The sequence below is a fragment of the Vulpes lagopus genome, chromosome 6 (genome assembly GCF_018345385.1).
Source record: "Vulpes lagopus strain Blue_001 chromosome 6, ASM1834538v1, whole genome shotgun sequence".
Classification (NCBI taxonomy): Eukaryota; Metazoa; Chordata; class Mammalia; order Carnivora; family Canidae; genus Vulpes; species Vulpes lagopus.
This window is the reverse complement of record NC_054829.1, coordinates 56,401,271-56,428,127: the sequence shown is the minus strand read 5'-3', so window position 1 is coordinate 56,428,127 and position 26,857 is coordinate 56,401,271. Positions and strand designations below refer to the sequence as shown.

Here is a 26,857-nt window from a genome sequence, read left to right as displayed (position 1 = left end):
TCTCTGCCCCATGTGCTCTCTTTCTTAAATAAATAAATAAAATCTTAAAAAAAAAAAAAAGACTACATTCTCCTTGTATCTATCTTTTTATTGCCTCTCTCTACCCTGTGACCAATAGGTCATAAAGGCTCTATTTAGCTACTTATTTTTATTGAGCTGTACCTTGTGAAACAGTGATTTACAACAATGGCTCATTAAGTCTGACCACCCAGGACAGAATCTCAACTCCATCCACTTCCTAGTTGTGTGAGCTAGGCATGTCCCGTAACATTTTCTGAGCCACAGTTTTGTCATCTGAAAGTGAAGATATTGTAAGCCTACCACTTAGGGTAACAATACATTGTAAGGATTAAATGAAATAATCTAGATAAAATGTTTAGCCCTGAGAAAGAAAAGCAGATTCTAAGAGCCTGAAATGGGCCTCACTCTATCAACTGTGCCTAGCTGTTGTCAGGAGCTGTCCTGGCTGGCACTTACAGCAAGGCCCTGCCATTCTCCTATTGAATATAAACCATTTCACAGCACACCAACATCAGACAAGGCCACTTAGTATCCCTGAAGGATCAAGATGAAAACAAGACAACTCTGTATTAGTGTCTGAATTCAGACAAATCAAGAAAATTGTCCAAGACACAAAATGACCAAATATCTCCCTGACCTATTTTGAGTACTGCTTCTTCTTTACCAATTATACCATTAGTTTCCCTTTTACCTCCTATATAAGAAGTATTAAGATATATAATCACAGAATCTGTATGCTCAAATGAGCTAGAGAAAGAATTGAGCAGCTAAATGTCAAAGTAGGCAATTAAAGCAACAATGAGCCAAAACAGAATTAACAGTGAAGCCTCTAATCACTCCCACTGTTTGAGGGTCAGGTGGATCAGTGCAAACTTGGGGATCATCTCACTTTTGAGGAAGTCCCTAACCAGTGTTTTCTGCAGATTTATGGGGAACTAAGGCTGTTGTGATGGGTTGGGAAGAAAGGGTGGTAATAGTAGTAAAGTATTGGGTACTGAGAGAGTGGGTAAATTTCCCAATAAGGAGATCTCCAAATAAAGACATCTGGCTAGGAATGCAACTATGCATAAGAGCATGGCCAGCCAGGAGGGACTGAATCTAATTGCAACTCCCTTCAGAGACTGCAATGCACGGGTTGTGCACCAAGTCTCTATGAGGAGGGCAGTTGCCCCCTGTGAAGCCTTCCCAGGGAAAGCCTTTTTAACTGCTATGGTCAAGCATGAAAAATCACCCATAGGTTTTGAACCAGCAGTCAGACTCAGAATTATACCCAATTCCTGACAGTAAAGCTCAACCATCCGCAAATCACCAAGGCCCAAATCCTATGATAAGTTAGTTTTAGTATCCTTCTTCTGAGACATACCCCAGTGTCAATAATCATGTGACTCTAGGAGTGTTCTGGTAGTCTTTGGTTGGAGGGCATCGACAGTCCCCAGCACACAGTAAGAAGGTTCTCTAGACATAACTATATACAACTACATTTCTCACAACCCTGTCCAGCACCATTCACTCCTTATACCTTTTATGCATCAGCCATATTGACCTCCTTCCAATTTTTCCAGCATGACCTATTTCTTCTAGTAATAACTCCCTGAACAAACTCTTTCCTCTACCTGCTGAGACTGAATATACAAATGGACAATGGCCAATATTTATATATATATGTATATGTATATATAGATAGATGACCTAAAATAAAATATTTTTTTAAAAAGAAAGAAAGAAAGACTAAAGAAAATTTGCATGCTTTTCTCCTATTAAGGAGTCTTATGTCAGTTTAATTTTTAGGCCTAGCCAGAGACCCTAAGAGTGTGGAGGAGAAATTATGCCTCTCCTACAATATCTAACCTACAGCTTTCCCATGCCACAGCCTCCAAAATAGGGCATATCTGAAGCCTTCCCTTTTTTTCTCCCAGTACAAAGCTTTCTTACTCCACTACACTAGCAGAAAGCAACCCTTACCAAAAAATTTTTAGGATTTTATTTATTTATTCATGAGAGACACACACAGAAAGAGAGAGGCATGGATCCCTGGGTGGCGCAGCGGTTTAGCGCCTGCCTTTGGCCCAGGGCGCGATCCTGGAGACCCGGGATCGAATCCCACATCGGGCTCCCGGTGCATGGAGCCTGCTTCTCCCTCTGCCTGTGTCTCTGCCTCTCTCTCTCTCTCTGTGTGACTATCATAAATAATAAAATTAAAAAAAAAAGAAAAACCTCCTTTAAAAAAAAAAAGAAAGAAAGAGAGAGGCAGAGACACAGGCAGAGGGAGAAGCAGGCTCCATGCAGGGAGCCCGATGCAGGACTTGATCCCAGGACCCCAGGATCACGACATGAGCCAAAAACAAATGTTCAACCACTGAGCCACCTAAGTGCCCCAACCCTTAAAATTTTTAACTTACTTTCCTCTTTCCTGAATGAATTTGTTCCTGTGTATTCAAAATTTTAGAACCATTTCAAATCATTCATGTACTTTATTACTCTCCTCTTCTTTTGGAAAATAACTATTTCCAAGGACAACCTTTGTTCCATCCCACTGTTCTTCTCCTTTTTTTTCTTCATCTATGTGTAATTCTGCCACCTACTTATACATGAAATCCAGCATTAAGCATTGTTCCTTTGTTAGGTAGTCTTCTAGGTAATTACCTGTCTTTTATCCAAAAAATAGGTGGAAATTGCTAACAAATTAGTTTCTCCTCCTCCACAAAAATTGTAAGAAAATCCAGAAATGAAGTCATCACTTACGTTTTCTAATCTTTTCTTTATTATTACCAAAATGTTTGGGGGCAAGAGTTTCCATATTTCTCTTTAATTTTGTTTCTTCCAAAATCAGTTAAACACACACACACACACACACACACACACAAACTTCTAATGCTCACCTCCATAAGTGTAGTTTCCACCTCTATCACCATACAAAGTCATTACTAAATACTACATTTTTAACCAAATAACCTTCTAGTTTGACTGCAGTCAAGTAGTGTGTTTCTGAGTCTCCCAATTGTTTACTTACTGTTCATAAGCACAAATTCCTTTAGGTCTTAACCCAGGAACTGTCCTCACTTTATCTTCAAATGAGAAAGTTACATTCTGGTTTTGAAATCAAATCCTTGCAAGCTAAAGGCAGTGCTTTAAAAAAAAAAAAAAGCTTTAAAAATAAACATAATCTTAGGAAATAAAAGTCAATTATATTTACTCAGAGCTTCTTTAGAAATCAGATATAACCTTCATTGTTCCTTGGAATGTCGCACAGCACAAGTTACTTAATCCATTTCTGACATGTTTCCTCACCTGTAAAATGGAGATAATAGTACCTACCTCACAAGATTGGCCCTAAGATTAATCATGGTAACTTTTGGGTATTGGCATTAGCTTTATCCTTTCACTACTCATTTAAACAAAGAGATCTCTCTCTCTCTCGAAGAAAGAGAAGAAGAAGAAGAAGAAGAAGAAGAAGAAGAAGAAGAAGAAGAAGAAGAAGAAGAAGAAGAAGAAGAAGAAGAAGAAGAAGAAGAAGAAGAAGAAGAAGAAGAAGAAGAAGAAGAAGAAGAAGAAGAAGAAGAAGAAGAAGAAGAAGAAGAAGAAGAAGAAAGTGATGGCTACTCAAGGACTAATATTCATTTCCAGCAAATGCAAAGTGATCTTTCAAGTAGCCAAGTGCAAGAAATTTCTCTGGAAAATTAATTTTTCATTCATTTGGCATCAGATAAATCTGGGTTGGAAATGGCTCTTCTACCCCCTGTCTCACTGTGGGAGTGAAAGTCACAGTTGTAGTACTTAACCCTTCTTTATATCGATTTTCTCCCCTACAGAACCAGGACAATACCACTTACTTCAAAGAGTTGGTGTAAAAACTAAACGAGGAAACATACGTGACATGTCTACCAGAGGTTTAAGAGCTCAAATAAATGAAGTGGATTTCTTGTAGACAATTAAAAAAAAAAAAAAATCTAGAGCTCAATAAATGGTAATTACAATAACACTGTTCATTAATTCAAAAAATATCCAAGGATCCCTTACTACTGCAGATGCATAAAGCTTAATAATCCTCAGTGTTTACCCTGGCCTTAGGAGAGAGAACGGAGGGAAACACGCAGACACACTTCAGGACCACTTCTGCAAGGAACTAAACTTCACCGTCCCCTTACGCCACCCGAGCCTCAAGTCTGGGACAACCCGCCGGCTTCCTCAAGCGCAATTACACTGCCTAAGCTCCGCCTCCTTAGACTCCGCGCTTAAGGTGCCTACCTCTGCGCCTGCGCCATGACCTGCACTTGGCGCATGCGCCAAGGGGGACTGGCGGGATTAAAAACCATGGCGTGGATGCCCGCAGAATCCGCAGTGGAAGAGTTGATGCCCAGGCTGTTGCCCGTGGAACCGTGCGACTTGACAGAAAGTTTTGATCCCTCCGTCCCACCGAGGACGCCTCAGGAATACCTGAGGCGGGTCCAGTGAGTGATTTGGCCCCGTGCGGGTGGGCTGCTCGTCCGCTCTGCCCCCGGGCACAGCTCGCCCCCTACTAAGTGTGACAAAGCCCCGCCTCTGTTGCGGTTCCCTATTTCACGCGAGGTAGGGTCGAATCAAGATCGCTTGATGGCATCTTTACCTGGGCGAGTTTTTATGAACGTAATTCTGTTTACCTGTGTCAAGATGTGTGCTTTTGGATTTCCTTGCTTTCCAGTTAGTTTCGGAAATAACCCTGTGTAGTACGTCCATTGCGCTTCCTTTTTTTTTTGTTTTTTTTGTTTTCTGATTTCGTGAAGAACTGTAGAATGGATCGCTCGTTTTACTGCACAGGAACAAAGCACAGCCTTAATCACATTTCTTGCATTTATTACTTATTTGTAGGATCGAAGCAGCTCAATGTCCAGATGTTGTGGTAGCCCAAATTGACCCAAAGAAGTTGAAAAGGAAGCAAAGTGTGAATGTTTCTGTGAGTTTTATTACCCAGCAGGGGATTCTCCCCCTTCCTCCTCCTCTCCCCCGACTAAATGGAAAGCTCAGTGGCCTTCCTATGGTATCCCGTAGTATCTTTATGATTTATGTAAGATTTGACTACTTCCTGAGACATCAAACATTAGCTTGGACTTTTACCCTCAAAAGGACAGTTGGCATTTACTGCCCCCAGAGCGGTTTCCAGTAACCCTGGCATTCGTGGAGACTCCTCATACTTTAGGGCTGTGATCCAATCCTAAAGGACTCTAAATAAGTTACTTACGTTATTCTTTATTTTTAAGGAACCTTTTTCCAGTCTTGTTCATAATTATTCTTGGATTGGTGTTTAATGCTATTTAGTGTAATATTGGATGTTCTGAATTTGGGCTTTGTTTTTTAAGAATAGAAACTCAGGTGTCTTACATTTTTCTAGTTACTTGCACACCTTGAATATTTTTGTTCATTTATTTAGCCAGCATATTTTTTATGAAGTGACTAGGCTGTGCCAGGCTCTGGGATTACAATAGAAAATGAGACACAAAAATCCCTACCCTGGCAGAGTTTACATTCTCCTGAGGAATACAGAGTAAACAAGCAAACAAAGTAATTATATATTATGACCATTTTTTTTTAAGATTTTATCTATTTATTCATGAGAGACACAGAGAAGAGAGGCAGAGACACAGGCAGAGGGAGAAGTAGGCTCCTTACAGGGAGCCAGATGTAGGACTCGATCCCAGGACCCCAGGATCAAGACCTGAATGAAAGGCAGACACTCAACCACTGAGCCACCTAGGCGCACCTATATTGACTTGATATGAAGAAAATTAACCTGTATATGACCAATAAGTAACGAGGTTATTTGTTTACAATTGTACTGTTGACAATTAAAATTGTCACAGAAAGTCTCTCTAAGGACGTATTATTTAACCTAGGGTCAAAGGAGAGCAGCAGTTTTTAAATTGTGATAGGTCCTTTTCCTCTTATGAAATTTTAATTCAGATGCTATAATGTTTCACATATTTTCAGAAATTTTTAGTTGATGGATGAGAATATCTTATCTACTTAGCTTTTAAAAAACACGCTATTATTTCAAGGCAATATGTATTTCAAGGCAGTATTTTGACCTACTGTGCTGTCTTAGGAAGCTGAAGCAGCCTTTGTAAAGTCAAATGTCTTAGATTATTTGAGTACATTCTGCCAATACCAAATTCTTTATGTGGGTTGTATCTCCTCATTTCAAATAATTGTCTTCTTATAGAAAGGTAGGACTAAATTATGTCTTCAGGGCTCATATAATTTAGATTTCTTAGTTTAGAAACTCCAAATATGAACCATTCCAGATTGCTCTTATTGAAGTGACTCCACAAGGATCTTTTCCTAATGTTCAAACTTGGACATAAATAGTAAAGTGAAAGGCCTACTTTTTGGCATCTGCAGAGTACAGTATCTTTCTTAGATAGCCTTAGTCATTTACTTTATTACTCTTCATCTTGGTTGTGCTTTTACTTTGCAGAGGAATGAGGTTCTAGTTATAACACTAACATCGATTCTAATATTTATGAACTGATCTCTAGCTTTCAGGATGTCAACCTGCTCCTGAAGGATATTCTCCCACACTTCAGTGGCAACAACAACAAGTGGCACAGTTTTCATCTGTTCGACAGGTGAGCGTACTTTAATCATTTAATCAAATTAAACCCCTTCCATTAGAAAGACAGTTCTAATTTTACTCATATGGAATATAAGAAACAGTGCAGAGGATCATAGGGGAAGGGAGGGAAAACTGAATGGGAAGTAATCAGAAAGGGAAAGAAGCCGTGAGAGATTCTTAACTATAGGAAACAAACTGAGGGTTGCTGGAGGGGGGTGGGGGGGATGAAGTAATAGGGTGGTGGGCTTTAAACAGGGCCTATGATGTGATGAGCACTGGGTATTGTATGCAGCTAATGAATTACTGAACTCTACATCTGAAACTAATGACGTAGTATATGTTGACTAATTGAATTTTAAATAAAAATTAAACCCCTCTCTCCCTCAAGAATTATTTCTGTTCTTAGACTGTAGTTGGAAAAATAAGATTCATTATACTTTTTTTTTAGATTTATTTATTTGAGAGAGCGAAAGTACATGCAAGCAGGCAGGAGTATGAGTGCGGGGAGGTACAGAGGGAGAGAATCCTTAGGCAGATTTCCTGCTGAGTGCTGAGCTGCAGTCTGGAGGAGCCCCTCCTTGGGACTCAGGGCTCCATCCCATGACCCAGGAGATCATGACCTGAATCAAAACCTAAAATCAGTCGCTTAACCAACTGAGCCACCTAGGCTCCCTAAGATTCCTTATTCTGAAGGATAAAGTTAAAATATCTATGAATCAGTTAACCAAATTATAATCATGAGACATAATACAGTTGGAAACATGTTTTCCAAGTGTTGTTTTTTTTTTTTTTTTTTTTAAGATTTTATTTATTTATTCATGAGAGATACAGAGAGAGAGGCAGAGACACAGGCAGAGGGAGAAACAGGCTCCATGCAGGGAGCCTGACATGGGACTCGATCCCTGGTCTCCAGGATCAGGCCCTGGGTGGAAGGCGGTGCTAAAACGCTGAGCCACCCGGGCTGCCCCCCAAGTTTCAAGATTACTAGGATATTGCACAATTTATTTCTTTTCAGTTATCCATTCTCTGAAGATCACTTGCCTAACTTTTCTTCCTTTAGAGTGTGATCAGACATAGAAGTCACTGGAAATCACAACAGTTAGACAGTAACGTGACCATGGTATGTAAGTTTCTTTGTTTAAGTTGTACAGTGTGTACCCATTTGAAATAGTCCATATTTACTACCAGTCTTTAAAGATTCACTTAGTCTATGTTATTTTTGTTCTTTTTCATTGACCATTAATAAAAACAATTTCATCATATAAACCTTTAAAGTATAGAATCAATAATGCAAGTTATTTTTTTTTTAAGATTTTATTTATTTATTCATGAGAGAGAAAGGCAGAGACACAGGCAGAGGGAGAAGCAGGCTCCGTGCAGGGAGCCTGACGTGGGACTAAATCCTGGGTCTCCAGGATCACACCCTGGACTGAAGGCGGCGCTAAACCGCTGAACCACCAGGGCTGCCCTGCAAGTTATTTTTATGGCAGTTTTAATTCATAGCATCTTGAGAGACTTTGGATAGGTAATTGTTAGATCTCTATAAACTTTTAAGGGTTCTAGACATTGCTTTTTTATAAAATAAATGCATTTTCAGTACTTACAAAAAGATCAAATAAAGGCTTATTGGGTTTTCCTCGTGAGGTAATGGTGCCAAAACCAGTGACATCCTAGTAAAGTTTGTCATGCATACTAAAAAGTAGTATTTTCTGTGCTTTATCAGCTTAAATATATTTTCAACTTAAGGAAATATGTTATATCTGAACTACTGAATTTAAAAAGGGAGATGGAGAGGAGATGTATACATTGTTCCAGGACAATACTTTTAACTTTTTGGGGAGTCTCATAATCTTCCTGAAAATCAAATAAAAGCTATTTATCTTCAAAGGAAAAAATTGTGTGCAACGGGGCACACAGTTTTGTTCATAGTTTCAGGTAGTTCATAGATTTCAGATTTTAGAAGCTTCCTCTAGGCAGTGCTTCCTAATATCTTTTACATGGTGACACATTAGGATAAATGGAGGAGGCTGCTTGCATAGCCCTAGACTACAAGTTGAAAGCTGTGAGATTCAGTATATGGACTCTACTTGCTCCTCCATACCATTTGAAAGCTCTGCTCTAGGGAGAGTGTGAAACGAACTAACATCACTTGCCCAGGATCATTTAACTCATATAGTTAAGATTCAAACCAAAGTTTGGTTGTAAAGCTTTTCATTGTGCTGTGAGGCCTCCTGGGAAAAGGGGGCAGAGGGAAGGAGGGCAGGTAAGTAGATACATTTTTTTCTTGCTCAGTATAAGGACTTTTGGGGACATGCTTACTAATTCAAAAAGAAGCTGGATCAATAACATTATAACAATATAATTTTGTCAAAAATGTAAATGACCTAATGATTGAATAAATTATGATCCATCAAAACAGTGGAGTATTAAAAGCAATAGCACGTTCATCATGGCAAAAGTTAATATTATGTAAATAATAAAATGAAAAAAACATTTTTTTAAAGATTTTTATTTATTCATGAGAGACACAGAGAGAGACAGAGAGAGAGAGGCATAGGCAGAGAGAAGCAGGCTGCCTGTGGGGAGCCCGATGAGGGACTCAATCCCAAGACCCTGGGATCATGACCTGAGCCAAAGGCAGATGCTCAACCACTGAGCCACCCAGGCATCCCTAAAATGAAAAATTTTTAAAGTACTCTGACATTTTATTTAAAGCAACCGTGTAAATATAAACATTTACTTATTTATTCAATCATTTATTAAGCACCTGCTATATTTAATAATCAGGGTATTCAGTGTTACCTAAAATAGAAATAGTCTCTGACCTAATGGAGTAAAGGGAAAGGGCATATACAGTGCTCTAGTACATAGGTTTTACACTTTCAGAGGTCTCATGTTTGTCCTGACAATCTAATGAAAGCTATTTATCCTCAGAGGGAAAAACTACATCTATACAAAGTAATGTGCGAGGTGTTGTGTACAAATAAAAATTGTTTTGTTAATGCTTCTCCCCACTGGTCCTGCATTTAGAAGTGTAGAATAAATCTTTTCTCTCTTTGACTGGACTGCCTTTCTAAGTAGGTGAAGGATATAATCCCATCTCCTTTCCTGGTATAAACATCCTTCATTTTTGTAAGTGTTTTTAGTGCATTTTTTTCCCTACCAGTTTCCATCTTTATCATCCTCTTGAACAAACCCTTGTTTGTCAGTGTCCATTAAAGGGTGATCCAAACTAAGCACGTCCCACAAAATGTGTAACACTTGACCACTGTATCAGTTTGCTAGGGCTGCCAGAACAAAACAGACTGGGTGTTTTAGCAAAGAGTAATTTATTTTCTCTCAGTTCTATAGGCTAGGAGTCTAAGATCAAGGTATTAGTTGGTTTGTAGGTTTGGTTCCTCTTGAGGCCTCTTTGACTTGCAGGTAGCCATCTTCTTGCTGTGTCCTCACATGGTCTTTCATCTATGTGCACAAGCAACACTACTGCCTCTTGTTATGTCTAAATTTCCTCTTTAAAAAAAAAAAAGACTTATTTATTTTGGAGAGAGACAGTGTGACCATGCCAAGGGGTGGGGTGGGGAGGGGCAGAGGCCCAACTTGGGGCCTGAAGTCACCACCCCCGGAGCCTTTGCCAAAGAGTCAGACGTTTAACTGACCACCCTGGTGCCCCTAAGTTTCCTTTTCTCATAATGACATCGGTCAGATTGGAAGAAAGCCCACCCTAAAAGCCTGATTTTAACATCCATTATAAAGGCCCTAATCACATTCTAAGATACTGGAGGTTAGGACTTCAACATAAGAGTTTTGAGGGGGGGAAAAAAAAAAAAAGAGTTTTGAGGGGACAAAATTCAGCCCATAGCAGGTACTATATTTCTGTTGAAGTGGTGGGAATATGGAGGACTTCACTTCTTTTTCATGATTCAATAAAGTGTAAAAAAAGAAAGGACACGCATGGGTGGCTCAGCGGTTTGGCACCTGCCTTTGGCCCAGGGCATGATTCTGGGGTTCCTGGATCGAGTCTCACATTGGGCTCCCAGTGTGGAGCCTGCTTCTCCCTCTGCCTGTGTCTCCAACTCTCTCTCTCATGAATAAATAAATAAAATATTTCAAAAAGAAAGAAGTAAATTCTCTTTTTTTTTTCTTTTAGCCAAAATCCGAAGATGAAGAAGGCTGGAAAAAATTTTGTTTGGGTGAAAGGTTATGCGCTGAAGGGGCTGTTGGACCAGCTACAAGTGAAGGTCCTGGAATCGATTATGTGCAGGTACGTGATAATATGGATAAACAAAACAAAAAGGGTTCTACTTTTAGTGTATGATTTAATACAAAGATTCTGCAAACTACAGCCTAGGCCAAATCTAGACTGAAGCCTGTTTTTGTATAGAGCTAAGAGTGTTTTTTAAAATAATACTAGGTGAGTAAGGCAATGTATGGCCTGCAGAGCCAAAAATACTGTCTGGTTCTTTACAGAAAATGTTTGCCAACCTATGGCCTAGCTAATTGGCTCTTTAACTTAAAAATTTGCAGCCTGGTTTCTGAAACAATGTACTGTGACTTCTTAGGTGGGCTTCATATCTTTTAGATTTTAGTTATGTGATAATTTTTTGAGTTAGATAGAATTCAGGGTTTTGTTTTGTGTGTTTTTTTTTAATGTTTAAGCATGGGTTATGACTTTTGAGTAGTCAGGAAAACATGACACAATTAGATGCTTAAAAATGCTTAGTAGAATTCATATTCTGGGGATGAAGTGTTGAAGATATATATTTAAATTTCCCATGGCTTTATTCTGACCATAAATTATGTGGCCAGTGGCTTTTTGTCCCCACCATGTGTGTTTTTCTCATTTAAAAGTAATTCATCCAAAAAATGTAAAAGCTCTAAAAATCAGGACACGTAGGTGGCTCAGTAGGTTGAACATCCAGCTCTTGATTTTGGCTCAGGTCTTTTTTTTTTTTTTTTTTTTTTTTTTTTTTTTTTTTTTTGGCTCAGGTCTTGATCTCAGGGTCATGAATTCAAGCCACACATTGGGCATGGACCCTACTTAAAAAAACAAAAAACGATTCCAAAAGTCACTAAAAGACCAAGAACCTAATTAAAACAGAAAAGGCAAAGAATGTAAATAGCTCACAGAAAGAAAAATATAAATTCTTGTTATATCAGAGGATGCCCAAGTTAAGTCATCACTCCATTGAGCTGTTACATTTCAGATAACATTGGCAAAAGAGATTGATACACTTTGTTAACAAGGTCTGGGAAAATAGGCACTCTTACGCTTGGTGGTGTGGTATAAATAGATTCAGATCTATAAGTGAACTAATTTGGCCCCATTTCTTTTAAAATCTGTTTGTTTTTTGGGTAATACCCTTAATGGATGTTACATTTCAAAATGTGTTTTAATTTGACAAAGAATCAAAACTTATTTAGCTTGTTATTACAAAATATATAGACGTCAAATACATCATGTGGAAGAACAATTTAAGGAGGCAGGGTTAATGCATGTCCTCTTAATTTTCTCTCCGTCAGTGCTATTTTCATAATGAGTGCTCCCAGCATTAAACTTTAAAGTACTTTTTTAATTGAATCAGATTAGGTTTGAAAAAAAATCAGTTAAGTACCCTTAATTCCTGAAAATAGTAGCTTTAGCTGAAGATTTTGAAAAAGTGTATACAACATGTTAATGTTATAATATCAATGGTATCATAGTGTCAGTTTAAGAAATTTCATACTTTAACATTTTAATTACTAAAGTCTTTTTTTTAAAGATTTTATTTATTTATTTGACAGAGAGCACAAGCAGGGGGAGCAGCAGGCAGAGGGAAAGGTAGAAGCAGGCTCCTTGCAGAGCAGGGAGCCCAACACGGAGCTGTATCCCAGGACCCTGGGATCATTACTTGAGCCGAAGGCAGACGCTTAACCATCTGAGTCACCCAGGCACCCCCCCGTCATTATTTTTAAATTTATATACTCAAATTGCAAAATACTTTTTGATATAACATATTTTTTATATCATAATCAACATAATAGTTGATGGAATGTTTTTATTATAATGGGTAATGAAGGAATTTCCTATTATTCATTTTTTGTTTTTAAATAATGGTGTGATAAGAAATTCACCAGTTGAAAACAATGAAGCACCCTTTATGATACCATTTAGTAAATTTCAGTCTCATTTTTCTTTCAGATTGGTTTTCCTCCCTTGCTTAGTATCGTTAGCAGAATGAATCAGGTAAAATCCATCTAATAATAAGGGTCTATGTATACTTTTGTTTTCAACGTGCATGAGAGTTTATGAATACATTTATTGAATACTTCAGTATGTTAAGACCCTGTCCTAACCTCTTTAACAGTTATTATTTAATCCCCAGTACCACTGTATATGGAGAATTATTATTAACATCCATTTTTTTTATAGATTAGGAAACAAAATTGAAGGTTAAGTGACTTACAGATGGTTTTTCAGCAAGTTCTAACGGCAACACTGGGATTTAATCCCAATTTGATGTAATTCCAGGGCTCATACTAAATTATGTTGCTAAACTATTCAATTGTATACATTTCAGTTTAAGTCTTAGATTCTGGAGTTTGAAGTAAAACTAAAGTTAGATTGCTATTTCTAGTGCCAGATGTCCTACACATCCCATTAAGAAGGATACATATAATTTCTTGGATCAAAAGCTTCTTTACTCCTTTAGGATGAAGAATTGTGTTATCCATTTATTTTTTTTTAAGATTTTATTTATTTATTCATGAGAAACACGGAGAGGAGAGAGAGAGGCAGAGACACAGGCAGAGGGAGAAGCAGGCTCCTCACAGGGAGCCTGATGTGGGACTGGAACCCCGGGTCTCCAGGACCACGCCTGGGCTGAAGGTGGCGCTAAACTGCTGACCCACCCGGGCTGCCCTTCTGTTACCCATTTAAAGAGCAAATGAAAAATTTGATTGTTTTGCCTTCACGTAGCATTGGGTGCTCTTGGAAGATAAAATTTTTAAGGGTCATACTCTGCTGTAAATCATATATTGGCTAATAGTTTCACTTACTTGTTTGCATTAAAAATACTATAGTAGGGATCCCTGGGTGGCGCAGCGGTTTGGCGCCTGCCTTTGGCCCAGGGCACCATCCTGGAGACCCGGGATCGAATCCCGCGTCGGGCTCCCGGTGCATGGAGCCTGCTTCTCCCTCTGCCTGTGTCTCTGCCTCTCTCTCTCTCTCTGTGACTATCATAAATAAATTTTAAAAAAAAATTAAAAAAAAATACTATAGTAGGCATACTAAATCCAGTGAGTGATTTTTCTAAGTGTCCAACTATACTTGAAGAAGTGAGAGAATATTTTTAACAGTTTAATAAATTCTATCTATATAGTTTTAAAACAGATCTTTCTCCAGCTAACTTGCTTTTTAGATTTTTTACCTTGACTCAATGAAAATAATTTAAAGGTATTTATGCAAAGACATTTTTAAGAGCATGTGGAATTTTTCAGGCATTTATAAACTAAATTAGTAGTACAGACTAAATCCTTGGATTTAAACCAATATATTGATACTTGAAAGTACATAAAAATATTTGTCCTAAAAGCCTTTTCTCACTGAGTGAGGCACCTAACCAAATTACTAAATACAGTCACAGTTTTCTCTGGAAGTCTAAAGAATGGGACCATCTTAAATATTAGAGTTGCAAAAAAAAAAAAAAAATTAGAGTTGCTTTCTAACTAAACTTAATGAAACCTATGTTGAACTTGTCTTTGTTTTATTACTAATACATTTCTTCCACCCCCCTTTCCCCCTTTTCTTTAGGCAACAGTAACTAGTGTCTTGGAATATTTGAGTAATTGGTTTGGAGAAAGAGACTTTACTCCAGAATTGGTAGTATTGCATCTTTTTATTTTCATAATGTAGACAAAATTACATATACTTATTTTATATATGAAGTATACCTCTAAGGTAATTATATATGTATATTATATCTGTTATATCTGTATGTATAACTATGTGTACAATGCAAACTATGCTTGTTTGAAGTGAAATAAAGAATTGACAGTAGAATGCATATCAACATACTACTTCCTTCATTGAGAAAGATTTTCCTTGGAAAAAAGTCAACTAAAGAGTTGATTTATATTCTGGGAGAAGCAACTTATCTCATTGTAGTCCAGTAACAAATAGGTCACCAACTGATACCTGGTCTGGAGATCCCATTTTGAGTAGTACTGGCTTAAAGAAATTTGAAATGCATTTTCTTTGTGTGTGTGTGTGTGTGTGTGTGTGTGTGTGTGTGTGTGTGTTGTGTTTGTCTGTTTTTTAAGTAGGCTCCATGCCCAGCATGGAGCCCAACATGTGGTTTGAACTCCTGACCCTGAGATCAGTCAAGGCCTGAGCTAAATCAAGAGTTGGATGCTCAACCTACTGAGCCACCCAGGTTCCCCAGAAACAGTGATTTTAAACATTCATTTTTTTCCACTTAAATATATATGTTATATAGTAGAGATTTAAAAGAATAAAATATAAAACCAAAAAATGAGAATCTAGTGATAATATGAACATTATACTTATGAAGTGACTTATCTAAGCCTCTTGGCTGAGTGGCAGGCTTAAAAACTTGTACATTATATTGCAGTGTTGGTGTATTTATTTTTCCCAGCAGACTCTAAGTTTCTGGAGGGCAAAGATTATATCTTAGGCTTTCACAAGGAGCTTTGGAGAATCAGGCACTCTCTTTTGGAAATATCCTTAACTGTAAAAAATACATGTTTCTAAAAATTAAATCTAACTTCAAAGAATAATAAAATTTCTTACTAGGGGACTAAGCAGGTAATTCATTTATGTAATGCCCACCAAACTGACCCATTGTTGAAGGAGAAAAATGAGCTGTGAATATAAAACTATAGAGGGGCAGTAGAGCATAGTTAAGAGTATAGCGGATTGCTGGGGTAAAAATCTCAGTTCCACCAGTTAGGATTATGTATCCCCTTCAGCAAGTACTGAATCTTTATGTGCTCCAGTTTCCTTATCTGTAAAATGCAAATGACAGCTCGTAGGTTATTGGAGGATTCAAAGAGTTACTATATACAAAGTCCTTAGAGTAATGCCTGGCACACAGTGCTTGCTATTACTGGTATTTGATAATCTTTTGTGAATTGGATTTCAAAGCCATGGTTAAGCATCCAGCCTTTGAGCTCAGCTCAGGTCTTGATCTCAGGGTTGTAAGTTCAAGCTCTGAATGATAGCTTAAATTCACAAGTTGGGGGTGGAGCCTACCTAAAAAGTAAATAAATAAAAGTAAATAAATAGGTAGATAAAGTCAGTGTTTCTGATTCAGTTGATCAAACATGTCTTTAAATAGTGTAACTCATTCTGGGTTTTTTTAGCTCACATTTTATATAAATATATATATATTTATATTATAAATACATATAATATATATAATATTAATATATAATATATATTTATAGGTATATACAAAATATATATATTTTTCTATGATAATGTAATTCACATAATTTCCATTGTCTTAATGTCTCATAGTTTACTTAATTATTTTTTCAGGATATTGTTAGAATTACTGGATCAAGATTTTGTAAGCTTTTATTACATTCTGCTAGATTGCTTTCCAAAAGGAATGAACCAGTTAATAATGCCATTGGCAAAGGATTCTTACTTTTCCCTGCAACTCCACTTTAAGTTAAATCATGTGCATTTACCATTTTTGTAGGTTAAAAACATTTGATCATCAGCCTTCAATATGGTTCAATCTAACATTTATAATTTCTGTTTGTTTTCAAATTTAGTGATTTTATAGTAGTACTCCAAAGTAAACGTACTTTGTATTTCCTTGAATATCAGTAAAACTGAATATTTTTCCCACTGTTGGTATATTTGTGATACCTCCAATAGATAACTTTGTTCATATTCATATTACTTATTCATTGGCATCTGGATATTGAACTTTAAATTCTATATTCATTCTTTCTCTCTGATAATAATCTTCTAGCAATATTACCTAACCTGTTCTACTTCTCTTCCTTTAATCTTTATCTTTTTAGCTCTTTGTGTGTTATAAGATTTTTTTTTATTTATTTTTTTAATCATCTGAGGATTACCCATTGATGTTTGGGTTTTCCTGTTAATTAGAGAGAGTGACCAAAAAGTGTCTATATTTGCCAGAGGAACCATTGAAGTGTTTCTGAACCAATGACAACTGATTCACTAAATTTTAACCTAGTTAATCCTTTGAGTCTAACATTGAATCAACAGTGTTCATTTCCTCTATCCAATTAACCATACTACCAGAACTCTACTATTGAGAATATCAGTGTATAAAGTAAAAACCTGTATCACAAAGTTTGCCTGTCATAAACTGGCAAAAGTAAAATGGATCTCTTTTTTTTAAATGTCTTTACTTGGGATTACTTAATTTTTGTTTTTGAGAAATATAAGCATATTTTTCATCCAGATGTGAAGGTATTAAGGAATACCTTCAGCTATTTTGAGTTTTTTTATATGTTAGTATTGCCTCATTGTGCTCACTGACTTTGAGAAAAGGAGCCTCTCAGTATAAACACGTCTTAGTCAGTAGAGGTTTAAGCACCATTTGAATACCTGTATGCCAGCTATATATAGTAAATGCAGCCTCAAAAATTTGAGTCAAGTTTAAATGTAAAATAGCTTTTTTGATGTAGAAGAGAATTCTACTTACTATTTATAAAAGAAACCTAGATGTGAATCTTTTGTTTAAGGAAAAGTGTTACTGATTTGGGGTAGCTTGAGGAGCTAATTTAGTTTGTTGCGTGAATTGCTATGTAAACATTGTTTTAATATTCTTTAGGTTTCTCCAAAGTGATGTGTTGCTCAGAATAAACTCAGTCATCTACACTGCTGGTGGAAATACAATTTGATACAACTTTTCTGGGGTACAATTTACTGATATATCTCAGAAATATTATGTGTGAATATACATACCTTTTGATACCACCATTTTATTTCTAAGAATTTAGCCCAAGAAATCAGAGATGCTGTAAAACTTACATTCAAGGATATTTATCACACTACTTTTTATATAACAGCAATAAATTAAACATAAGTGCTTAACAATAGGAAATTGGTTAAATAAATTATGGTGCATCCAAAATGGAACATTCATTCCACAAATATTTTAATTAAGCTCCTATTGTGTTCCAACTCTAGACTGGGTCCTGGGGGTATATCTATAATTATACTCTCACAGAGTTTCAGGAAAGAAAGAATAAACCAGCAGTGACAGAGTCATGAGTTCAAGCTCTACATTGGGCTCCACATTGGGCATGAAGCCTACTTAAAAAAAAAAAAAAAAAAAGAGGATAGGGATAGATTTAGTTTGCCATGGTACTTACAGAAGTATCAAAACATGTTTTCATAATTTTTTAAAGATTTTTTTTTTTTTTTTATTAAAGATTTTTTTTTTAACGTAATCTCTCCACCCAGCATGGGGCTTGAACTCGCAACCCTGAGATCAAGAGTCCCATGTTCCACTGACTGGGCCATCCAAGTGCCCCTCAGAACGTTATTTCATCTAGAGTATAGTTCCTTTGTATAAACACAGGGGCAAAGTATAGCATTATAAAATTACTTGTGTATTGCCTAAAGGACAAAGGAAAAAATGAATCTTAATTTTTGTAAGGATTTATTCACATCTTAATGTAGTTTTCTACCTATGAGTTAGGACTTCAATTATGGTAAGAATCTCTGAAATGAACTCTTTGGGACTAAAGGTATTGTGAAGTGTCCAATGATCTGTGTCTGTAGTAAAAAGAAAAGATATCAGCTGGCTATCTAAATGATCCAAACATAATACAGTTAATGTTACATGAATTTGTTTATAGCAAATAAGCAGAGCAACTTTGGACATTTTAAAAAATAAGTTAAACTTATGGTACAGTATTTGCTACTTACTACTTTTTAAAATCCTATTTAGGGAAGGTGGCTTTATGCTTTATTGGCTTGTCTTGAAAAACCTTTATTACCTGAGGCTCATTCACTGATTCGGCAGCTTGCAAGAAGGTGCTCTGAAGTAAGGCTCCTAGTGGTAAGTTACCACTTACTATTTCACATTGAAAGCGCTCATCAGTTTATGTGGTGATAAAAAAGGATTCCATTGAAATAGGAAAATGTGAAATATTTTATTAGTCAAGATTAGATTTGATTTGGCCACATAATTTCAAAGAATTAAAAAAAAAAATTTAAAAGCCCAAAATAACAGTAGCTTAAATAAAATGGAAATGTTTTTCTTAGATAAAGGAAGTCTGTAGGTGGACAGAACAAACCAAACCAAGATGGCAGTAACCCAGGCCTTTGAGTTCTGTCTTATGTGGCTTCTGTTGTCAAGCTCATGCCATGGTCCATGGGGGCTGCTGGAGTTTCAACCATTATATTCGAGAACTGGAAAGAAGAGAAAGTTACGAGAACTAGAAAGAAGAGAAAGTTATCCTCCAACAGAGCTTCCCAGAGTTTCTGCAAGCACATCTGGCTATATCTATAGCTCATTTAGCCAGAATTTAGTCACAGGGCATTAAGGAACTATGAGAAATGTTTGCTTTTAGCTGGGTGGCAGTGTGCCTAGGTAAAAGTGAGCTTCCTTTGCTAAAGAGTAAGGGAAAATAAGAAGCTAGACTGGTCAACTAAGTTTCTGGCATGATGACTGTTTTGAATTTCTCCAGACGCTTCACTAACTCATGCTTGCAGCATCACAATATAAATTTTATGCCAGATTAAGTCCACTTGGGATTCTTTTTTCTTTCATCGCTCCTATCCCTTCCACAGAATGTATATTCGTTCTGTATTGACTACTCAAAAATGTCTTTGTTAAACAGCCCTGATATAGACCAAACTAGCTCCTATGGCCTGCACTCCAAGCAAAATGTACTTGCTACTCACTAAATATTTCCCATGTTCTGTTCCTAGACTTTATTTCGTCTATAGAAGTGCCTCTTCATTCTGCCACTCTGCATCTAAATACCATTTACTTTTCACAATCTGGCTCATATCCCATCACTTTCTATGATATCCCCCGATCCTGACAATTAACAAGAATTTCTGCATCCTCTGTTTTTCTTTGTTTATAAGCACTTAAAACATTTTCCCTTTCATTAAAGTTAATACAGATATTTCATCTTCTCTGCTATTAGCAGGTAATATGTTTTATTCAGCTTTGCTCCATATAGTGTTTGACACAGAGTTGAGTACACTAATGTCATGGAAGTGTGTCCCAGGTTTGAATTAATATGTGACATCTGTGTCATAACATTAGTAGTTTATTGTGGCTATACCTTGAAATGTATAAAAATAAATTTCAAAAAATAAAAAACAAAAAATAAATTTCATACTCTGTAAGACCATTTATAAAATAAAATGTATAGTTCAGTCACTACCTCCATCATAATTGAGAACCCTGATCTGCTGGAGTATTTTCTGATATGTCTTATGCTAGAAGCCAGGATTTCACTCATCAATTGTAAGTCCTTTAATATATTTTTATAGGGCAGCCCCGGTGGTTCAGTGGTTTGGCGCTGCGGCCTTCAGTCCAGGGCCTGGAGACCCGGGATCGAGTCCCACGTCGGGCTCCCTGCATGGAACCTGCTTCTCCCTCTGCCTGTGTCTCTGCTTCTCTCTGTGTGTCTCTGATGGATAAATAAATGAAATCTTAAAATAAAATAAATATTTTTATATAGTTTTCATTACTATGCATAAATATTTTTATATAGTTTTCATTACTATGCAGTTAGGACATAGGGGTTTTTTCTTGCTCCCTACCTGGAGCCAGGAAAAACCTCTCCCCCAAGTTATTCTCTTTGAACCTTCAACTCTTTCTTTCTTTTCCTTGTTGAGGACCTTTCTTTAAAAGATCATGTCAGATGTTTCTCAAGTGTTAATTTTATAGTTTTCTACTTTTTCTTTAAGGTTTTCTACTTCCATGTGATTATTATTATCTAATAAAATTTTCATTTTTTTTTAAAGATTTTATTTATTTATTCATGAGAGACACAGAGAGAGGCAGAGACACAGGCAGAGGGAGAAGCAGACTTCCTGCAGGGAGCCTGATGTGGGACTCATTCCGGAATCCCGGGACCACGCCCTGAGCTGAAGGCAGACACTCAACCACGTCCCAAATTTTCATGTTTTACATCTTAAAAGGAAATTTGTTTCAAAAATATTAAAGAGGACACTATATATTTTTCTTTTCTTTTTTTTTCCTTTAGGACAGCAAAGATGATGAGCGTGTTCCTGCTTTGAATTTATTAATTTGCTTGGTTAGCAGGTAAGTAGTCCTTGGCTCCTTGCTTTATAATAGTGTTATTAATGGAAAGTACTGTTTTTATTTTCAAGCAGAGGAAATTGAGTTGTAAGAAAACAATATTATATGTGTTACAGTTCCATATATTTCTAGTTTTTCTCTATAAGTAATGCTGCAGTATAGATTCTTGTAAATTACAGCTCTATTATTTTCTAGGGCAAACTCCTAGAAATAAGTTGAAGGGCATGCATGTACATTTATTTTATTTATTTATTTATTTATTTATTTATTTATTAAAATTTTATTTATTTATTTATGAGAGATACAGAGAGAGAGAGACAGAGGGAGAAGCAGGCTCCATGCAGGGAGCCTGACGTGGGACTCGATCCCAGGTCTCTAGGACCACGACCTGGGCCGAAGCTGGTGCTAAACTGACTAAGCCACCCGGGCTGCCCCATGCATGTACTTTTAAAAACTGAAATATTTATTAACAGTTTGCCTTCCAGAAATACCTACTTTTCTGTATTCATGAAAGTGTCAGTGAGACAGCCCACCTCCCGTTCAACACTGGGTATTTTCAGTTGATATAAATATTTCCATTCTAATAATAAAAATTACAAATTATTTTTATTTGCATTTGTTTAATTACCCATGAGGGTAGAGAACATTTCATTTTGTTTAAAATTTTTTTTTAATTTTCTGTGTTCTTTACTCATTTTCAGTTAGGACATTATTTTCATTTAGTATGTATTTGATTTCATTTGATTTCATTTCTTACATTGAAATTCCACCTGAATTTATCTGAAAATCTTCTCATATTCTGAATTCATATGTATGTATTATACTTACACATATACATGCACATATGTTTATTTTAGGTCTCTTTCTGGACTTGGTATTTTTTGTACAGTGTTTTTATTCTAATGCCAATACCTTTCTAAAGCTTTATAATATATTTAAATATTGAGAAGGTAAATGATCTATGTCCATTGTCCTTCCTCAAACAAGATACTTTTTCAGAGTACACACGTGTTCAACATACAGTTTTTCAATCTACAATAATTATGCTACTGGTGATAATTAATGCCTTAACTAGGCATTTTGTGTCAAACATTTTTCTTAGTGCTTCATAATAGGAACTCATTTAATTCTTAGGAGATAGGTGCTATTATCAATTACAGATGAGGAAACTATGACAGGAAGAGATAAAATAATTTTCCTGCCATCACAAAGCTAGTAAATTGTAGGGCTAGGTTCCAAAACCAGGCAGCATTGCTCCAGAGCTGATCTATGGACTATACTGATACCAACCTATCAGATCTCTTGGTAATAAGGATTAAATGAGAGCCCTAAGTGCTGTGTTTACTGGGTCTTTATCCTTGCAACTCCCAAGTTTTTTCTTTTACTTTCACAGATGAAAACATAGGTTCAGAAACATGAAGTAATTAAGGTTCAGTAAACTAGTACTGAGTGGAACCAGAGACTTATATCATCTGACTGATATTTTATAATGTGCAATGGTGAGAAAAAAAAAATATCTAAGTGTATTGGTCATGGTTCTTTTTTTTCCTCTAAACGTTACATAAAAATGGAAGAAAAGTTCTAGGCTAGAAAATTTTCTTAGACTATAGGCTTCACTTAAGAAAATCTGCAGAAGAGGGGCACCTGAGTGACTCAGTTGGTTAAGCATGTGACTCTTGATTTTGGCTCAGGTCATGATCCCAGGGCCAAGAGATGGAGCCCTGGATCAGGCTCCACACCAGGCATGGAGCCTGCTTAAGATTCTCTTTCCCTCTCCCTCTGCCACCCCCCACTGCCCCTGCTCATGCAGCATGCACTCTCTTATAAAAAAAGAAAGGAAGGAAGGAAGGAGGGAGAAAGGAAGGAAGGAAGGAAGGAAGGAGAAAAGAAAGAAAGGAAGAAAAGAAGACTTGCAGAAGATTCCAGCAAGTTTGAAAAAAGATAACATAGGCTTTGACTCTTTGCAATAGTCATTTTAATATAAGTATCAGATATTATTATAAGTCTCTTGTATTTTTGGTTATTGGTATTGTTTTGATAGCTTAAAAGCAAAAACTACTAATTGATAGAAATACCTACTCAAATGATTAGAATTCCATTCACATGGGATCTAATAGCCATTATCTATCTAATAGCTTAATTATTTTACCAATGAAAAATGTTTTAAGCTTCTTATGGAGATTTTCAAGTACTTATGAATGTAGTAGAATAACATTTCCCCCTCTCCTGCCCCAAGCAATCCATTACCCAAGTTTGACATTTATTAACTTTACCAGAATGTTTCATTTGTCTCATCTTTTTTGTTTATGTATTTTAAACAAATCTCAGACATGTCATTTCTCCTGTTTGAGTATATCTAAGTGACAAGGACCTTTTAAAAACGTGACTCTAATAGTGGTATCACACCTAATAAATTTAATAACAACTCCACAATATTATCTGATACCCAGTTCATGTTTCATATTCCTCTATTGTCCCCAACATGTCTTTTTACATTTGAATTGTTCAAATTGGGGTCTAACCCTTTTCCTTTCCACACTACCCAGGGAAGGGGTCCATCCATATGCTGTGGTTCTGCATTTCCATAGTAACTTAGAGAAACTTTCACAATGTCCAGAGCCCTTGATGTCCTGCAAATGGAGGAGGAGGATGTCCTCAAATTCCTTACAGCAGGAACCCACTAAGGTGTCACCAACTGTGACCTCCAAATGGAAGAGTACATCTACAAAGAGAAAAGTGATAGGATCTACATCATAAACCGGAAGCAGGGCACCTAGGTAGCTTAGTCGGTTAAGTGTCCAACTCTTGATCTCAGCTTAGCTCTTGATCTTAGGGTCGGAAGTTCACACCCTATGTTGGGCTCCACATTGGGTGTGGAACCTACTTTAAAAAAAAAAATTGGAAGACAAGCTGGGAGAAGCTTCTGCTGGCAGCTCATGTCATTGTTGCCAGTGAAAACTCGGCTGATGTCAGTGTCAAATCAGACAGAAATACTAACAAGTGAGCTGTGCTGAAGTTTGCTGCTGCTACTGGAGCCACTCCTTACTGCTGGCTCTTTCACCCCTGGAACCTTCACTAACCAGATCCAGACAGCCTTCCTGGAGCCAAGACTTGTGGTGGTTACTGATCCTAGGGCTGACCACAGCCTCTCACAGAACTGTCTTATGTTAACCTGCCTACCATCACTCTGTGTAACACAGACTCTCCTCTGCACTAATATGGACAGTGCCATCCCTTGCAACAGCAAGGGAGCTCACTCACTTGGTCTGATGTGGCAGATACTGGCCTGGGAAGTTCTGTGCATGTGTGGCACCATTTCCCGGGAACACCCATGCGAAGTCATGCCTGATCTCTACTTCTACAGAGAACCTGAAGACATTGAAAAGGAATAGCAGGCTACTGCTAAAAAGGCTGTGACCAAGAAGAACTTGCAGGGTGAATGGACTGCTCCAGCTCCTGAGTTCACTGCTACTCAACCTGAAGTCACAGACTGGTCACAGGACAGTGCTCAGCCTGTCCCTGAAGACTGGTCTGCGGCTCCCACTGCTCAGGCCACTGAATGCATAAGAACAACCACTGAGCATTCTTAAGCTGCTCTTCCACAAAGGCAAAGTGGAAATAAAGTTGGCAGAAAATAAAGTTGTTAAAAAAAAGAACAAAAACCAAAAAAACCCCGAAAACAAAAAAAAGAAAGAAAGAAAGAAATTGAGATCCAAGTAAAATACATTCATTATTTTAGTTTGATATGTCTCCTGAATGTCGCCGTCAATTTCCTGGGTTTATCTCTTTGCCATTTATTTGTTGAAACAGTCCTTTGACTTGTAAAATTTCCCACATTTTGGTTTTGACAGCTATATCTTATCTTCATGATGGTGTTTGATGTGTTCATCTATCCCCCATATTTTCTGTAAGCTAGTAGGTTGGTCTGAAGGCTTGATTATTATATATAGTGTCTTTTTGTTTGACAAGACTATGGGTGCTGTTAGGTGTCCCACTTTTATTGTGATGTTGATCACTGCATTCAGATAAAAGGATATTGCAGTCATTATTCCTTTTGATGCTCAGATTGTTCATCTTTGGCTAATAGGAACCCATCAGGTCAGTTCCTATGCTTTTTGTTTTATATAACCCTGGTGGTCTTTTATAGCTTTCTTACTTTCAGGTATGTTGGGATCGTAGACATTTCTGGCCCCAGATTTGGAATCAGTCTTTTTTCCAGGAGTGCTGATTCCTCTTTTAAAGTAGGAAATGGTATTTAGAGCCCACAGTTTGGACATTGAGGAAGCTAGCTATTATTAAGTTGGTTATTGCCTTTAGGCCTTTTCAATAACCAGAGCTAGGAAGTATGTATTTTTTTTAGAATGAGAAAAATGAAATCATGAGTTCAAATAGATATTTCAGTCCTAATTTAAGATTACACCATTTTTCTTTAATGTTATGTTTCTTTCCTCCTCTGCTGAAAATTCTGGTTTCTAACATTAACAATTACTGGCTTTATCCTACAGTATGTACATAATTATTTCAGAATAAATACACTAACAGTATTTCTTATAGTAAAACATCAGTTTAAGAATTCTTTGCAGTTCTTTTTGTCTCTCGTATATCTCACTAGGAACATATACCAGAACATCACATTTAAGATCACTTAAATGGTTGTGCCAGCAACTTGACATATGAGAAGATTCATTTGGTCAGGTTTGGTGATTTTCTTTTTTATTTAATCTTCTTTTGTAATTATATAAAATACATTGTTCCAAAGTTAAAATTTTAATTCAGGGTACATTTAAAATATTTTAGAACCTATCTTTATCCTCTCTAGCCTTTTTCCCTTCTGTAGTTTTCCATTTTATTAATTTTTGGTTTATCCTTCTAGTCACTGTTTCTCTGTTTCTTTCTAAAAGGATAAGCAAGTATATATAAATATATCTGCATTTCCACACACCTTTACAAAAGGTAGCCTACTAAAATACTGTTCTGTACCTTTTTTTTTTTCACATAATAAATCCAGAAGTCACACTATAGCAGTGTATTTTCCTCATTCCTTTTTATTGAAAAAAAAAATGCTCTTATAAAAAGCTTCAGTCTTCCACTGTATAGATGTACCATAGTTTATTCAACCAGTGTTCTTATTGATGGGTGTTTGGGTTATTTGTGGTGTTTTGCTATTATAAGTAGAAATGCTATTAATATTTTTAAGCATATACTAAATTCTTTTTTTGCTAGGTATTTTGACCAACGTGATTTAGCCGATGAACCATCTTGAAGTAGCTGGTCTCTCAGGGGTAGAAGATACTTGTGATGAAGGCAGCCGGAGTCTGAAGATGCACAGTGACAACAAAGTGAGAATTGCATCATATCTTCAACTTATTTGAAGGTTCTTCATCTTAAACTGTGCATCTCAAGTTGACATTCAGAAGATAAATTGTATTGATTTGAGTATCTGAAGTATCTTTGGAAAATCCTAACCAGCCAGTTTTTGATGAACAGTTTAAACCATTTTCTGTAATCACATGCTTTTAAGACAAATTGAGTGCCATTTATTGGTGAAACATCCTGTACAGAAACTGTATGATGAAATTTTACTTAGATCCTTGGTGCTGTTTCATTGTTAATAAACTCTTATTGAGAATGTGTTTTGGTTATTAAAATCTTGTTTGAGGGGCAGCCCCAGTGGCGCAGCGGTTTAGCGTCGCCTGCAGCCCAGGGCATGATCCTGGAGTCCCGGGATCGAGTCCCACGTCACGCTCTCTGCATGGAGCCTGCTTCTCCCTCTGCCTGTGTCTCTGCCTCTCTCTCTTTCTCTGCATCTCTACGAATAAATAAATTTAAAAATCTTTAAAAAAAATAAAATCTTGTTTGACTCTTGAACAAAAGACATTGCATAAATGTCCTTAGTATTAGACGATAATCTTTTTTTTTAATTAATTTTTATTGGTGTTCAATTTCCCTTTTCTCCGCATCCTCTCCAACA

General features: G+C 36.7%; 1 protein-coding gene and 1 pseudogene across 5 annotated transcripts; both read left to right on the top strand.

The window, feature by feature from the left end:
• The first annotated feature begins 4,297 nt into the window (after nt 1–4,297).
• Nucleotides 4,298–26,519, top strand: GEMIN2 (gem nuclear organelle associated protein 2). Of its 5 annotated transcripts, XM_041759558.1 has the most exons (10): nt 4,298–4,469; nt 4,867–4,951; nt 6,531–6,620; nt 7,668–7,727; nt 10,755–10,868; nt 12,786–12,830; nt 14,397–14,465; nt 18,550–18,660; nt 20,831–20,889; nt 26,110–26,519. In XM_041759558.1, the coding sequence occupies exons 1-10, from the start codon at nt 4,300–4,302 to the stop codon at nt 26,147–26,149; spliced, it is 843 nt and encodes a 280-aa protein (XP_041615492.1). In that variant the 5' UTR covers nt 4,298–4,299; the 3' UTR covers nt 26,150–26,519. The 5 variants fall into 5 exon arrangements, with proteins under 5 accessions (XP_041615492.1, XP_041615494.1, XP_041615493.1 ...); XM_041759560.1 differs by lacking the exon at nt 7,668–7,727; XM_041759559.1 differs by lacking the exon at nt 12,786–12,830.
• On the top strand, nt 22,768–26,103 carry LOC121493573 (annotated as a pseudogene).
• Nucleotides 26,520–26,857: the final 338 nt, after the last annotated feature.

Bases quoted from the DNA above. Each gene is read 5' to 3' on its own strand.
- GEMIN2 (XM_041759558.1), top strand. From the start codon at position 4,300: ATGCGCCAAGGGGGACTGGCGGGATTAAAAACCATGGCGTGGATGCCC. The intron at 4,470-4,866 runs GTGAGTGATTTG...ACTTATTTGTAG, and splicing joins GAATACCTGAGGCGGGTCCA to GATCGAAGCAGCTCAATGTC. The intron at 7,728-10,754 runs GTATGTAAGTTT...TTTTTCTTTTAG, and splicing joins TAGACAGTAACGTGACCATG to CCAAAATCCGAAGATGAAGA.